Source organism: Dermacentor silvarum, chromosome 8 (genome assembly GCF_013339745.2).
Source record: "Dermacentor silvarum isolate Dsil-2018 chromosome 8, BIME_Dsil_1.4, whole genome shotgun sequence".
In the NCBI taxonomy this organism is placed as follows: Eukaryota; Metazoa; Arthropoda; class Arachnida; order Ixodida; family Ixodidae; genus Dermacentor; species Dermacentor silvarum.
Window position 1 is genome coordinate 173,422,377 of NC_051161.1, and position 16,072 is coordinate 173,438,448.

Genomic DNA, 16,072 nt, shown 5'->3' on the forward strand with positions numbered 1-16,072 from the left:
GCAGAGGTGGCCCGATTTTTCATAGAGAATGTTGTGCTGAGACATGGCGCACCAACCATCGTCATAACAGACCGAGGCACCGCATTCACAGCCGCGCTCTTAGATAACGTCCTGATGCTCAGTGGCACAAGCCACCGAAAGACAACAGCCTACCATCCACAAACAAACGGACTAACAGAGCGCCTGAACAAAACACTCGAAGACATGCTTTCCATGTACGTGAATATAGAGCACAACGATTGGGACGAGATTCTGCCTTATATCACGTTTGCTTATAACACGGCTAAACAAGAAACTACACGGATGACTCCATTCAGTCTTGTCCACGGACTTCAAGTAAGGACGATGCTCGATGCCATGCTACCACACGTACCTGACGACATTGACGCGGATGCCGATGCGTTTACGCAACGTGCAGAAGAAGCCAGGCAGCTCGCACGCGTGCGAATACACCAGCAGCAAGCATACGATGCAGGTCGCTATAATGCCCATCATAGGCCTGTAACTTACGAAACCGGTGACAGAGTATGGGTCTGGACGCCTATACGAAAACGGGGACTATCCGAGAAGCTGCTGAGGCGATATTTCGGACCTTATAAAGTGCTGCGTCGGCTAAGTGACGTGACATACGAGGTCGTTCCAGATAGCCCTTACTGCACAAGGTGCCGCCAACACCCTTCTGAACTTGTGCACGTAGTGCGCATGAAGCCCTACGTCATCGAGTGACTGTACAAGCGACTTTCATTTTCACCAAACGAACTTCATTGTCTAGCATCGGGGCGATGCTCTTTTAGAGAGAGAGCAAATGACGCGTACTCTATCTAAACGTTTCAACGACGATGACAGTATGTGCATTAACTGACCCTGAGTAGTAGGACAGGCTAATTCGAAGACGAAGAAGATGTCTTTTGTGCTGGTGATTCTCAAGCTGTTCCGCCGTCTTGTTCAACGTGTTGCCTCTTGTTCGCGTTGACTCGTGACAATATACACTTTCAATTATTACCCTTCACTTGGTTACCAACTTTCTTGGCCTCTTCCGCCATTCAGTGTCCACGCTTTTCAGGCACAGATACTTGTGCACTTTCGCCGCCCATTTATTTTGATCCATCTTCGTCAGTCTTTCTTCAAAACTGATTTTGCTCTGCGCTTCTCTGACTTCAAAGTTCAAACGAGGCCCAACCCATGTCGCCCTGCACTGCCTCACTTGTGGTTTTACAGTGAGCTCCTTAAGCCAACCGGCCTACCGATCCTTGGTTAACATCCAAGGATAACATGGTTAGTAACATGCACCAACTAGCCCAACAAAAAGTTCTGCGTTAACATCCAGCCCTGACAAGGTATCTGATATTTCCTAGGTGAACTTGTCTGTGGCGCGAAATGCATTTTGTGAAAAGGGACAGAAGAGAAGAGACAGTGAAGCGCCAACTTCAGAAGAGACAGTGTTGGCGCTTCACTGTCTCTTCTCTTCTGTCCCTTTTCACAAAATGCATTTCGCGCCACAGACAAGTTCACCTAGGAAATATCAGCACCAACTTGCCCAAGAAGAAGTTCTTTTGGAAGGTATCTGATTTTAAAGGGACACTAAAGTCAAATAAAAAGTCAAGCTAAACTGATAAAGAAATGCTCTAGAACGTCTAAGGCGTCAATATAATCGCGAACAGAGCTTTAGTAATCGAGAAATTGAGGTGAATGCAGGACATGATAAGAGACTTTCCAGGGACATTCCGGTACTTGCCCGCTGACGAAGGCAGTCCTAAAAAAATATGTCACTAGCACTCAACCACTCCTATTAAAAAGATTGTTTCGTTAGATTATAAGACGGACGAAAATGCGACTAGTCTACTTCTATTAGATGCTTAGAAGAAAAAAAAATACCTTTTTTGGCGTTACACTTCATAACGACGGGGGCGGTCAAAAGGTTTCGTTTTTGATCGACTCTGCGCCGCGCTCGCTTTCGAGTTTCAGAAGTTTCGTTCTCGCGTATAGTACTGCGCTGATGGAGGAAAAGCTTTTCCTTCCGCCATGACTGCGCTGGTGTTGCTGGCTCGCTAAACTCGCTCTTGAATTTGCTAGCAGCTTCAGAGTCGCGACGGCACGTCCAGACGGTGACCACCTTCGTCGCCCGACGTCGCATTGCAGGAGCCCTCGCTGCTTTCGCGCTCGGAAGAGCAGGTAGCCGGTGTCGAGGCCGCCGTCGCAGTAGGAAACGACGCCGGCATGTCACGGTCATTGGAGCTTAAATCACTAAAACTGAGCCCAGCATCGCGAGCCAATGTGTCAGGGTCGTCAACTACTTGGTCCCTTGCGATGAGCGTCGACGATTACCGTGTTCACAATTCGGCGCGCGCTTTACCTTCCGCTATGGTGGCTACTGTAACCATACTTCCGCTTTCGCACTGCCGTCGGCTCTGTCTTGGCTCTCTTTCTGGCCGCGCGTTTGCACCTTCCGCAAAAAAAAAAAAAAAAAAAAAAACCGTAGCGCCGTCTGCGGGCGCTGTTTTACTCACCGGCGGCACAACGTCATGATATGGCCATGACGTCACCACTCCTCGCTCGCGCGCGCGATTTGAATGCGTCAGAGGTAGGCGGACGCTTCACACGCAATTTTCTCTTAAAATAAGTCTTTGCTTGGCACGAAACAAGCGTTTCGAGATTTCTGGTCATCATATCTTTAACGCGTTTTCGCCTTTTGTGCTTGTTTTATGAACATTGCTGCTTTTTATGCTGACCGCGTAGCGGCATTTCATGACAAGCGTTATTTTATGCGCTCTTGACATGTTCTATTGACAGGATCGCGCAGATCTGTTGGTATTTAAGCCGGTGGTTCTTCAATAATAAACATCAGTTGTTAGAAAGCGCTCGTCCTTGTGTCTCCTTTTCTTCGTCCCTGTTTGTTTGCGCGCAAAAATTTAAGAAAATTCTGGTATCATATTAGCATAGCGCGTAACAATATTTTAACAGTCCACGTTGAAATAATATTTGCCTTTAATGTCCCTTTAAGCACAGAATGGCATTTGCGAACGTCATCGCTAGCACCATTACTCATTTACAGATTCCACGCGCCACCTCATATTTATTGTGTCCCGAAAGTGCGCTGTGTCTCATAATGCATTACGCTACTCCTTTATTTTCATATTATCGTGGTGGGTGCGCGAATAAGTCCTTCTTTCGTTTGTGTATACGCCCAAGTATTTAAATTGCTTGAGTGTGGGCTATGGTGTGGGTATAGCTTGCTGCTGAATTCATGGCACGTAATTACTCGTCTCTTCATTAAAGATACTAATTCCCGATTTCTCTGCGCCAAAATGAAGGGCTACAATTGTCGCTGCGTTGCCACACGTATTCACAAGTGTCTGTAAATCTCTTGCACTGTCCGCCAGTGGCACTATGCCGTCCGCATACATCACCTTCTGTTGCACCATTTGTCCATTATGCATGTGTGATAGATCAAACCCTGATTCACTGTTTTCCAGACGTCTTTCTATGCCCTTAACATAATGCGTGAGCAATGCATTGGAAACAGAGGACATTTGCGTCAGTCCTTGGAGAACTTCCACCACTTCATCACATTTTCGACCTTTCCATACAACTTGTGCTCTATATATCTCCCTCATCAGCTCCACGAAATCGTCACATATTCCTTCGTGCTTGAGACTATCCCATAACGTTTTCCTGTCTACGTTGTCGTGTGCTCCCTGAACAATAGAAATGCCATCCGTAAAGGTCTATGCTCAGCTACTGAAATCTATATGCACTGAGTCTATGATGTCAAGCGATCACTAGTGCCGGTAGCCTGAACCTGTAGCTGCGATAGCAGAAAAGTTCAAATTGTGGGTGTTCTCCTTTGCTTCGCCACACAAGTGGAAATTCTAAGGATGAGATAGAGCGTGATGTTATCGAAATGAATCACATTAGACTACGGGAGAAGTGCTTGAGCTTGCCGTCATGGTCCCTTGTCCAAAATGAGTTCTCTTTAGTTATGTTTTGACATTCACGTTCACCGTATCATTCATTGTGCCGTGTGGCAGTGATCTCATGTGGTGATTGTTTTCGTTTTGTTTCGTGCTTCTTTTCTAACTGGACCTTTTTGATTGCATGGTGGTAGGCTGCGCTTAAAAGCAAATGTTTTAGTGAATAAACTTCAGTTGATAGTTAGCGCACGTCTTGTTTCCCTGTTTTTTTGTATTTTTTTTTTTGTGCTCGTCGTTATGTGCTGCCTGATACCTTCCACCGTTGGAATATCTCGCGTGTTGCGATATGTTTGGCCAGTGCTTGCCGCGGAGCCTTGCAATTTGTTTCGGGCTGTTCTAATATACCGTATTATTTGCAGGGCTGCGTGTGGTGTACGACTTGCAACGAAAACCTTACGAGCGCGTGGTGGACGCGCTCATTTTGTGCGCTGACTGCCGCGTGCCTCGGTATGAACCGCTAGAAGGCGCACGGCGTTACCGCGTGGCTGCCCTGAGCTACATTGTACACGGAGGTGACAACTTCAATTTCTCCTTCGTCGCACCCACGGACATGTACGACACCGGTGAGTGGATTCACTTGTGGCTGGGAAGAGGAACAATATTCCTGCATGAGCTGCTTGCACGATTCGTCAACGGGAGCTTATACGCTCCTTCGGTCCTTAATACCTCGCTATAAATTGTTTGTGCATTTGAAATTGTGAGGCTTCGTTCGGCAAACGCAATACGTTTGTGTTTGCTTCGTATTTTTTTTCTTTTTTTTGTCTATCTGACGCATATGCCGATGCCGTTGGGCGACGATCGTTAACAACTCGGTTGCGATAACTTGAGCCCACTCCACGGACCACCAACGATCGACTGCGCAAACGTGCGAAAAAGCCTAAGAAAGCCATTCCCCCTTTATAAACTGCGCAATGCAATCTTCAAAATTTGAGTTGCCAAGTACAATAATGTTGTACAGCTCAAACAAAAAAGCCTGTCTTCCCTTTCACTTTATTTCTTTAACGATACCCCATGCTTGGGGTATTACATAGGAGGTGGGGTAACACAAGAATTCACGACCATGACCACATCGTAGAAAACGCCGTGACTGCGTCAATGAAGGCTGATGTAAAAGCTTCGATGCTGTATGGAAGGCCATCCCCCTCGGTTACTGTACGAGGGAAGAAAGATGACGAGAAGGGGACAGTACGGGCTAGTGACGCTACGCGTATGCAAAGTGACCTGTGCGTGCAGGTGGCGATATGTCAGGGGCGTGGTTTAGGGAAGTATAGAAAAAAATATATGACAGACTTGGAATACGACGGTGACAGGAAATAATTAGCAATTTAGGTTTTACCTTTAATCAAGATACACTGGCTTCTTATGCGTATGATGAATGGATAAACCTAGTAGTTCGGTTCTGTACCAATTGAACGGCGTTAATGAGGTACATTTGTTGAGGGTTCCTGATGACTGCTGAGTACTGTAGCCTTTGTAGGGGTCTTATGCGCCGACAACTTCACGTGATGGGGGGCGTTATGCAAAGGACGTTTCAGAGACACAACACACCTCTTTGGCCTCCGCTTCACGTAGAAGGGGCACCCTCGGACTGACCCACCCGGGGGAAATCGGCCTTTTCTTGTCCCCTTTTTCTATCTTTTTACCTTTCTGCCCCACATTTCCACCTTTCCTGTCTTCTATTGACTTCTTTTAACTTCCGATATTAAGGGCGGCAATGGTTAACCTTGTGAAATATATCCAGTCTTAGGTATCTACATATTAGGTTAAAGTGGGAGTGTGCTTCTTTTCCGGCACGGAATTAAAACCATTACATGAGCAGGCTAACGATTAGCTGCAGGAACTGTCAAAATGGCTTACAATTAACAGTTTAGAATTAAACATAAAAATGTAGGCCACATTTAGACCTCGTAATAAGGCAGCTTCTGGTAAGAATTTTATTCACTTCTATTTATTATTTCTATAATTATTATTTATTTATTTTATTCGTAATCAAGTAATCGACCGAGCTAGGTCATACAAATTTCTTGGTGTACTTTTCAACAACTAGATTGGCCTATGCATACAAATATTGTCCATGCGAATGTGTAGTTAAATATTGGTATTATATGTAAACTGCGAAGATTTATTTCAGTGTGGTTAAGAAACCGCGGTATTACAAGTTGGTACACTCACACATTCATTACTGTCAAAACCCGCCGTGGTTGCGTAGTGGTTATGGTTTTGGGCTGCTAAGCACAAGGTCTCGGGATCGAATCCCGGCCACGACGGCCGCATTTCGATGGGGGCGAAATGCAGAAAACACTCGTGTACTTAGGTGTGCACGTTAAAGAACCCCAGGTGATCCAAATTAATCCGGAGTCCTCCACTACAGCGTGCCTCATAATAAGATGGTGGTTTTGTTACGTCAAACCCCGTAATTTAATTTAAATTACTGTCTAATTGTGTGGGGAACCACGACAAAGACTAACATAGAAAGTATACTTGTGCTCCAAAAAAGAGTCTTACATATTATCGAAGGTGAATCATACCATTGTCATACAGCTCCAATCTTCAAAAAGAAACAAATCCTGACTATAGCTAGTATACTGAATAAGAAAATAGCTCCTGTAATATATTGTTACAGTGCGTCAAAGATAGTGGAGCGGCAGCATCAGCAGCAACAACATTAGGAGGGCAGCGAGGAAGAGAGGGACGACGTGTGGTATCGGCACCCACTTGCCCTACGGCTCTCTGCAATAAACGCCTTCTACACACCCCGTAACAGAGTGGTGGAAGGTGCTGGGTATCTAAGCATCCAACGACGGAATCACTACCCCCTGAACCTCGTCGCAGCCGTCGACTGGCGGGACTTCCACCATCCTCAACAGCAGGCATGTCCCGAGAAACTGAAGCTCCGAGACCGACGGGCTCTTCGCAACAGTACAAGGAGCCACACAGCTTTGCCGGGACTGGCGGTGAGGATGTGGACGAGTGGTTGAAGCAGTACCGACGGTGAGAAAACATAACGGCTGGGACTCCACCTCTCAGTTGTCAAATGTTGTGTTCTCGCTCACGAACACTGCTCTCATGTGGTACGACAACCACGAGAACACGCTTACGACCTGGGATACATTTGTTCAAGAACTGAAAAGGTGCTTTGGGGATTCCGCAGCGAGGAAGAAGCGAGCTGAACAGACTCTGTCTCAAAGGGCCGAACTCTCTGGCGAGACATGTACCATGTACATAGAAGAGGTCCTCAAGCTATGTAGACTCGTGGATTCAAGCATGTCTGATGAAGATAAGGTGGGTCATCTTCTCAAGGGCATAGCTGAAGATGTATATCATTTCTTGATTGCTAAAGAACACCTGACATCTGTGGCCGACGTCATCCAACATTGTCGCACGTTTGAAGCACTGAAGATGCGTCGCGTGGCACCGAAATTTGGCCGTTTGGCTAATGTGCCGACATTGGCCTGCGTTGACGCGAGCACACCATCCGATCTGTCGTCTACAATACGACAGATAGTTCGGGAAGAGCTCCACCGGTGCCACGAAATCGGCCCTTATGGTAGCGGCGACTCACGAGGCAACGAACCCGGACTACCAGCTACGTCGTGGCAACCCACTATTAATGCGGCGAACGTGGACGATTATAGAGCTGCGCTTCCATCTGCACCCACCAACCGGCCACGCTTCAACAACGAGCAGCAGCACCGCACTTCTTATCCGGCGCAGCGGTACCGTACCACTTATTCAGGGCCTGGAGAATACGACGATCATGACCGATACCCCATGCTCGGTTGCGGAAATGAAGGCTTTGAGCAGCACCGTGAATTTCGGCCTCCTCTTGTGTGCTATAGTTGCGGGGTCCCTGGCCACATCGCCAGGTTTTGCGACCGCCGCCGACCTTTCCGAGAACCTTCACGAGCGACGTACCAGTCAAATTATCAACCCTTTTCCGCGTCATGGCCTCCACGCCCGCCAACCAATCGTGGAATTCGTCAAGGTAGCTTCCGGAACCCGTCACCAGCCTCCGATCGCAGCTTAACGCCACCACCTGCTCCACGTACTCGGCGGTCTCCATCGCCGCGGCGTCGCCGGCTATCCCCACCACCGGAAAACTAGGCAGTGCGGCCGATGGGGGTGAGGTCACTGGATACCGTTCGCTGCCAACCGACATTCCTCCGCCAGTTTTCATGCTGAAAAACAAAGTGCACGTGCTTGTTGACGATATACCTACAATGGCTCTTGTGGATACTGGGGCAACAATTTCCGTGATGAGCTTAAATTTTAAAGCCCTACTGGGACAAAAAGTGATGTTTTCGTGGAACAATATTTCCACGTTTCGTAGTGTTAGTGGTGACACGCTGTGCCCGATTGGTGTTTGTACTGCGGATGTGTGTTTGTGTGGCAAAGTATTTACCACTGAATTCGCCGTTATTCCTCGATCCACGCATGATGTTATTTTAGGCATCGATTTCTTGCAGGAGTGTGGTGCAACCGTTTACTGTCGAAGTGGGGAGCTTTCGGTACAACGCGAGGTTATAACAGGACTCATGGAGAACTCGCCACGTGAAGAAGGTGCCTTTTGTGTTTCGGAGGACATCGTCATTCCCCCACTATGCGCTGTATGCGTTCCGGTCATTTGCTTTGGTGCCAACCCCGCCACATTTGATGCCGCCACGGAGCCTTTTCGGCCTGTGTAAAGAAGAACGTTTTGGTTCCGCATTGTTTAGTATCGGTAGTTGAAGGACACTCTGGATTATGGGCAATGAACTATGCGGCCCAGCCCATACTTCTCCCTTCTGGCATGAAGCTCGCTCTCTTCAAAGAAGAGACACCGGCGTTACTGGCTGTACTCGGAGCTGCAGACGAGTCTCTCGATCCCTGCCCATCGGACTCGAAACTACTTCAGATGGTGAGCAAGTCGCTCAGCACGAGTGAGCGCTACACGTTACTGGATGTTCTATCCAAGCACTCGCAAGTGTTTGACTTTTCGCAGACTGACACGACGTCCCAAATTCCGACATCTCGAGTACGCCATCGTATAAATGCCGGATCAGCGCACCCTATACGACAGAAGCCGTACAGAGTATCCCCGACTGAGCGCAAGATAATTGGCGAGCAAGTTCAGGAAATGCTGCACAGAGGGATAATTCAGGAGTCCGCGAGTCCCTGGGCTGCACCTGTCATCCTCGTTAAACAGAAAGATGGCAGTTGGCGATTCTGTGTTGATTATCGGCGGCTAAACAATGTTACCAAGAAAGATGTCTACCCACTTCCGCGTATAGATGATGCCTTAGACTGCCTTCATTCGGCTTCTTACTTTTCTTCTGTAGACTTGAGATCCGGCTACTGGCAAATCCCGATGCATGCCGAGGATAAGGAAAAAACGGCGTTCGTAACACCCGATGGACTTTTTGAATTCAATGTCATGCCGTTCGGCTTGTGCAACGCACCCGCCACCTTCGAACGATTCATGGATACTATTCTGCGAGGTCTAAAGTGGGAGATATGCATGTGCTACCTCGACGATGTTATTATTTTTGGACGCACATTTCACGAGCACAACACGCGTCTTGGTATTGTACTCATCTGCATACAGAAGGCTTGTCTCGTGCTCAACTCTAAAAAGGGTCATTTTGGTGAGCGCCAAGCCTTGGTGTTGGGACATCTTGTGGACAAAGACGGCGTCAGGCCTGACCCTGCGAAGACAGAGGCTGTTGAAGCATTTGAACCACCTCAGTCCGTCAAACAACTTCGCAGCTTTTTAGGACTCTGCTCCTATTTTCGGCGGTTCATTCCTCGATTTGCTGACGTCGCTTATCCCTTGACCAGCCTCCTGCACAAGAACGCCGCTTTCGAGTGGACGCCTGATTGTTCTGCTTCCTTTCGACAGCTGAAGTTTCTGCTGACGTCGCGACCAATCCTCCGACACTTCAATCCTTCCGCGCCAACAGAAGTCCACACAGATGCGAGTGGTGTAGGTCTTGGTGCTGTTCTGATTTAGCGCGTGGATGACAAAGAGCACGTCATCGCCTACGCAAGTTGGTCATTAAGCAAACCCGAGCGTAACTACACGGTGACTGAGCAGGAATGTCTTGCTGTCATTTTTGCGGTGCAGTGATTTCGGTCGTACCTGTATGGGCGTCACTTTACGATCGTCACAGACCATCATTCTTTGTGCTGGCTCGTGAATCTTCGCGATCCATCTGGACGCCTTGCACGATGGGCCCTGCGTCTCCAAGAGTACAGCTTCAGTGTATCCTACAAGAGCGGCCGACGACATGCTGATGCCGATTGCCTTTCCCGGATGCCTCTTAGTACAACGGAATGCGACGGCGAAAGTTTCGACCACCTCATCGCATCCGTACACCGTGATTTCCCAGATGACACAACCTTCGCAAGAGAGCAACGTGATGACCCGAGTTTAGAGCCACTTTTCTCTGCAGCGAAAGAGTCGACATCATGTAGTTTTTGTGTTCGGGATGGACTGTTGTATAAGGAGAATTTTTCCGCGATAGGTGCACGGTTTCTTCTGGTGGTGCCAGAAGCCCTCCGCTCTTCTGTTTTGCGCGTCGTGCACGATGATCCAACTTCAGGTCATTTAGGCTCCACGCGGACGCTCCATCGAGCCAAAGAAAGGTTTTACTGGCCTCAAATGCGCAAGACCACGGAGACATACGTAGCCACTTGCGCCGAGTGTCAAAGTCACAAGAGACCTACTGCAGCTCCAGCCGGTTTCTTACAGCCTGTGGTGCCACCCAGCTCCCCCTTTGAGCAAGTAGGCATCGATCTCATAGGACCGTTCCCACGTTCTTCCACAGGCAACCGCTGGATCATAGTATGTGCCGACTACCTGACTCGGTTCTGCGAGACGGCAGCACTACCCTCTGCAAATGCAGGCGAGGTTTCCCAGTTTATGCTACATTGCATTATACTTCGGCATGGTCCCCTTCGAGTGATCATTAGCGACCGTGGCCGTCAGTTCACAGCTGATGTTGTTCAAGTACTTCTACGTTTGTGCGCCTCCAACCTGCGACACTCAACGCCTTACCACCCGCAAACTAACGGGCTGACAGAACGCACGAACAGAACACTTGTGAACATGATTTCCATGTACGTAAGCTCGGACCACAAGAACTGGGACGAAGTATTGCCGTTCGTCACATACGCATACAACACCGCGCAACATGAGACCACTGTCCGTTTTTCCTGCTCTACGCTCGTCCGCCGAGGTACACTTTGGACACTATCTTCCCTTTGGGCAGTCACGACGACGCTTGTATCGCGGAAACTCTCTGCCGAGCAGAGGAGGCTCGGCACATCGCTCGATTACGTACTCTAGCTTCGCAAAAGCAGTACAAATCCCGATACGATAGTCGGCATCGACAAGTCACTTACGAACCGGGTGACCTAGTGTGGCTATGGACTCCCGTGCGTAAACGCGGTCTATGTCAAAAACTGCTCGCTGACTATGGTGGACCGTTTATTGTGCTTGAACGTCTCAGCGAGGTGAATTATAGAATTGCGCGCCTCACTTCCAATGGGAGACGGTCATCCAGGACCGACATCACGCATGTAGCCCGCCTGAAGCCGTTTATTCAACGAAAGCCCCACTGACTACTCGCCCGGAGGGCTTCGTCTGCGAGAGGAGCCATGTTACAGTGCGTCAAAGATAGTGGAGCGGCAGCATCAGCAGCAACAACATTAGGAGGGCAGCGAGGAAGAGAAGGACGACGTGTGGTATCGGCACCCACTTGCCCTACGGCTCTCTGCAATAAACGCCTTCTACACACCCTGTAACAATATAACCAAAGAGTATCTAATCTATCTGGTTTCGTAAATAAATACCTCCGGAGAGAACGCTGCCACGACTTGCGCCATTCGACATGTTATAAAAAGGAAACGTTGCGCATCAACTACAGCACCCAGAAGGTTGCTTACATAATACCAGATTTCTTAAACAAACACCCCAATGCACTTCCAATTATCTAGAAAAAGACTTCTGCCCACGCCTTGAAAAAAAGTATTCTAGTATGGGCTTGACAAGGGTCTTATAAGCTGATAACTTCTCGTGATGGGGAGCGTTACGCAATAGGGACGGACTAGGTAAGCAAATGCTCACCTTTATTGTTCGGAATTTCTTTTATCTTTTCAATATTGTTCATTATATCTAGTGCTTATATAGTTACTCTTGAAGTCATCATATCTTGCATATTGTTACAACGCTTGGGAACAACGTGGAGGAAGGAGGGCACGAGCTGGTGTCGGAAGACAACGATGTTAGGGACTTGCCTGCGCTGCCTGTCTTTTGTATATGAGCTGTAACTTTAATCATTGTGGCACATTTTGGTGGAGGTGCGAGGTACATCTCATGCAAGACGGAGCTTCGACGGCAAAACGCCGGCCGCCATAGGAATTTGCGCTGCTCGTGCCAGTGTCGCCGGCCGTCAGACATCTGTTCTTTTTATTATTCTTGAAGAATGTCCCCACGACGTCATTTTGGGTCTCAATTTTCTATCAGTGCATTTAGCATTGATTGATTGCTCCGCGAGACTTGTTCAGCTCAATTTGCCTTGCTCTTCTGACTCTGATGAGGAAGTTTCCAGCAGATTGTGTTCTACCGAGCACATTCGTTTTACCCCCCAAGCTATGACGTGCGTCGTTCTTTCGCCCTCCCCACCTGTGCCTGACGGCGATTACATCGTCTATCCTCTTTCGGACGTCCCCCTGGCCCATAACATTGCACTTCCTCGCACTGTCGTCAATGTTACGATCAATTCTACGTGCCTTCCTATTCTAAACTTCGGACCATACTGCCACGTTATACCGCAAGACATAGCCTTAGGCACGCTGTCATCTTGCAAAGACTAGCACCTCTCGGCCTTGACAACTGAAACGTCGTCTCACCGTGCTTCATCGCCTTCTTCAAGAGCTACCTTACCCGACATCCGCAACATGATTTCTCCTGATCTCGCGCCTCAACAAGCCGACTAGTTACGTCGTTTGCTCGCCTCATTCAGCGACATTTTATACTTGAATGGTCGCCCTTTAGGTCAGACATCCATTGTGAAACACATCATTGACACTGGCGACGCCCATCCGATTCAACGGAGACCATATCGGTGTCCTTGCCTGAGCGACAAGTTATTCAAACGGAAGTTGTAAAGATGCTTTTTCTGGGAATAATTGAGCCGTCTTCAAGCTCGTGGGCGTCCCCTGTAGTCCAAGTTAAAAAGGACAACACCGCGCTTTGCTGTGTGGACTACAGGCACTTGAACAATATAACTAAAAAAGATGTTTACCCTCTCCCACGCATGGATGACGCGCTGGACTGCCTTCACGGTGCGAAATATTTTTCTTCCATCGACGTTCGGTCCGGCTACTGGCAGATTGCTGTAGACGACATGAACCACGAGAAGACAGCCTTTGTAGCACCGGATGGCCTATACCAGTTCAAAGTCATGCATTTCGGCTTGTGTAATGCCCCAGCCACGTTCGAACGTACGATGGACGCACTTCTGCATGTACTCAAGTGGTACATCTGTCTTCGTTACCTAAATGACGTCATCGTTTTCGCTCCTACGTTTTCCACACACGTCAAGCGCCTTTCATTAGTTCTTTCTGTATTTCGAAATGCCTGCCTCCAGCTTAATTCGTCTAGGTGTCAGTTCGGCAACCGCCAAATCACTATCCTTGACCATCTTGTTGACTCATCCGGTGTGCGCCCAGACCATGATAAAGTGCGGGCTGTGCAGAATTTTCCCGCACCGACCAGCGCCAAGGATGTACGGAGCTTTGTGGGCCTGTGTTTTTACTTCCGCCGCTTTTTTCACAACTTAGCGGAAGTCGCCCAACCTTTTACTGCGCTTCTGAAAGCTTAAGCTTCATTTTCCTGGGGCACAGAGCAAGCGACCGCCTTCTCGAAGCTCATCTACCTGTTGACATCTCCACCTATTTGGCGCACTTCGACCCGTCTCCGCCTACGGAAGTCCGCACTGACGCCAGTGGTCATGGAATCAGCGCAAATTTGTCTCAGCGTCAGCGAGAGAATGACCGTGTGATTGCATACGCAGGTCGTTTGCCTTCTGCTGCCGAACGAAACTATTCTATCACCGAGCGAGAGTGCGTTGCACTTGTCGCGGCAGTCGCGAAATTTCGTCCTTACTTGTACGGTCGGTCATTTACAGTCACTACAGACCACCACGCGCTGTGCTGGCTCTCTTCCCTGAAGGACCCTACAGGACGCCTCGGTCGCTGGACATTGCGACTTCAGGAGTACCCGTACACCGTGGCCTACAAGTCGGGTCGTTTACACCAAGATGCCGACTCTCTGTCACGTCATCCTGTCGACCCTCCGGCTATTTTTGCGACCGACACTCCTGCTCCTGTTCCCTCGCTCTCTGCATTCGCTGACCTCGCCACCGAGCAGCGCCGTGACCCCAACATACGTGACGTCATGGACAAGCTCGCGTCTGTGCCGTCCGACCCCTCTCTTCGACTGTTTCTCCTCCAGGACGGCACGTTGTATCGGCGCAGCATGCACCCTAGTGGTCCCGAGCTGCTGTTTGTCGTTCCCCGCCATCCGCGTGACACCATTATCTCTCAGTTACACGATGTACCCACGGCTGGTCACCTTGGCGTCTCTTGCGCGTACGATCGTGTACGACGCCGATTCTTTTGGCCCGGTCTATACCGATCCGTCAACCGCTACGTTGCTTCTTGCGAGTTATGTCAGCGCCGGAAAAAGCCACCTCTACTCCCTGCTGGTCGCCTTCAACCTATTGACGTGCCATCCGAACCATTCTTTCGTGTTGAGTTAGACCTGCTTGGACCTTTTCCTATATCTGCTTCCGGCAACAAGTGGATTGCTGTCACTACCGACTATGCAACTCGGTACGCAATCACCAAAGCTCTTCCGACATCCTGCGTGACCGACGTTGCTGAGTTTCTTTTGCACGACATCACCCTTCATCACGGCGCTCCTCGTCAACTTCTTACAGACCGCGGCCGGTATTTCCTCTCCCGAGTTGTGAACGACCTACTCCGTTCCTGCGCCACTAAGCACAAGCTCACTACTGCCTACCATCCACAGACGAACGGCCTTACTGAGTGCCTTAATCGCACAATCACAGACATGCTATCAATGTACGTTTCCGATGACCACCGTTACTGGGACAATGCTCTCCCCTTTGTCACATTCGCGTACAATTCATCGCGTCACGACACAGCCGGTTACTCACCACTTTATTTATTGTAGGGCCGCGACCCCGTATTGCCTTTCGACACCGTCCTGCCCATCGCTCAGGATTCTACGTGGGACTACACCCGAGACGTCATTGCCACAGCCGAACAGGCACGGCAAGTTGCTCATCGTCGCCTTTCTATTTCCCACAACAAGTAGAGGAGCACATATGACGGTCGCCACCGTGACGCTAATTTCCTTCCCCAGACCTTGTCCTTCTATGGTCTCCTAGCCGCCGCGTTGGCCTATCAGAAAAGCTAATGTCGCGCTACGCTGGTCCTTACTCCATGGGTCCTCCGCCACGTGACAGCTGTAACATATGAAATCTCCCCGGTCAGGACTCCCGCTTGCTCTGCCCAGCCTCTCCGTGACGTGCATGTTGGCCACCTCAAACGCTACCAGCCTTCGTCTACATACGACGCACCGGGACGGTGCTTCCACGCCGGAGGGCCGTATGTTACAAGTTACAACGCTGGGAATAGGCAAGAACTCAAACTAAGTGGTTATGCGAATAATTTGCCGTCTACAAAGATCAACGCACAGAGAGTGCAATCAAGGTTACAGGTCATAAATATGTTATTGTTTAAACCAGAACAAAGTTTTTATATGCGCTTGTGTTCTCATGGAGGTACTAACAGGCACTGAATTTTTTTGCAAGATATAAATGAAACAAATCTTGTAAACAGAACAGGCTACTGCGAATCACACACACACACGCAACACAACACACACAACACACACCACACCACACAACACCCCCCCCCCCACACACACACACCACACACACACACGCACACACACACGCACACACACGCACGCACGCACGCACGCACACACGCACACACACGCACTCACGCACGCACACACACACACA

The 16,072-nt window shown here is 49.2% G+C and overlaps 1 protein-coding gene across 1 annotated transcript in view; it reads left to right on the forward strand.

Moving 5' to 3' along the window:
* The window catches only part of LOC119462586 (protein 5NUC), a 581,486-nt gene that overhangs the window by 542,927 nt on the left and 22,487 nt on the right, over positions 1–16,072 (forward strand). The window contains exon 8 of the mRNA XM_037723919.2: positions 4,331–4,534. Within this exon, the coding sequence (XP_037579847.1) occupies positions 4,331–4,534 (204 nt within the window). The remainder of the gene's footprint in view (positions 1–4,330; positions 4,535–16,072) is intronic.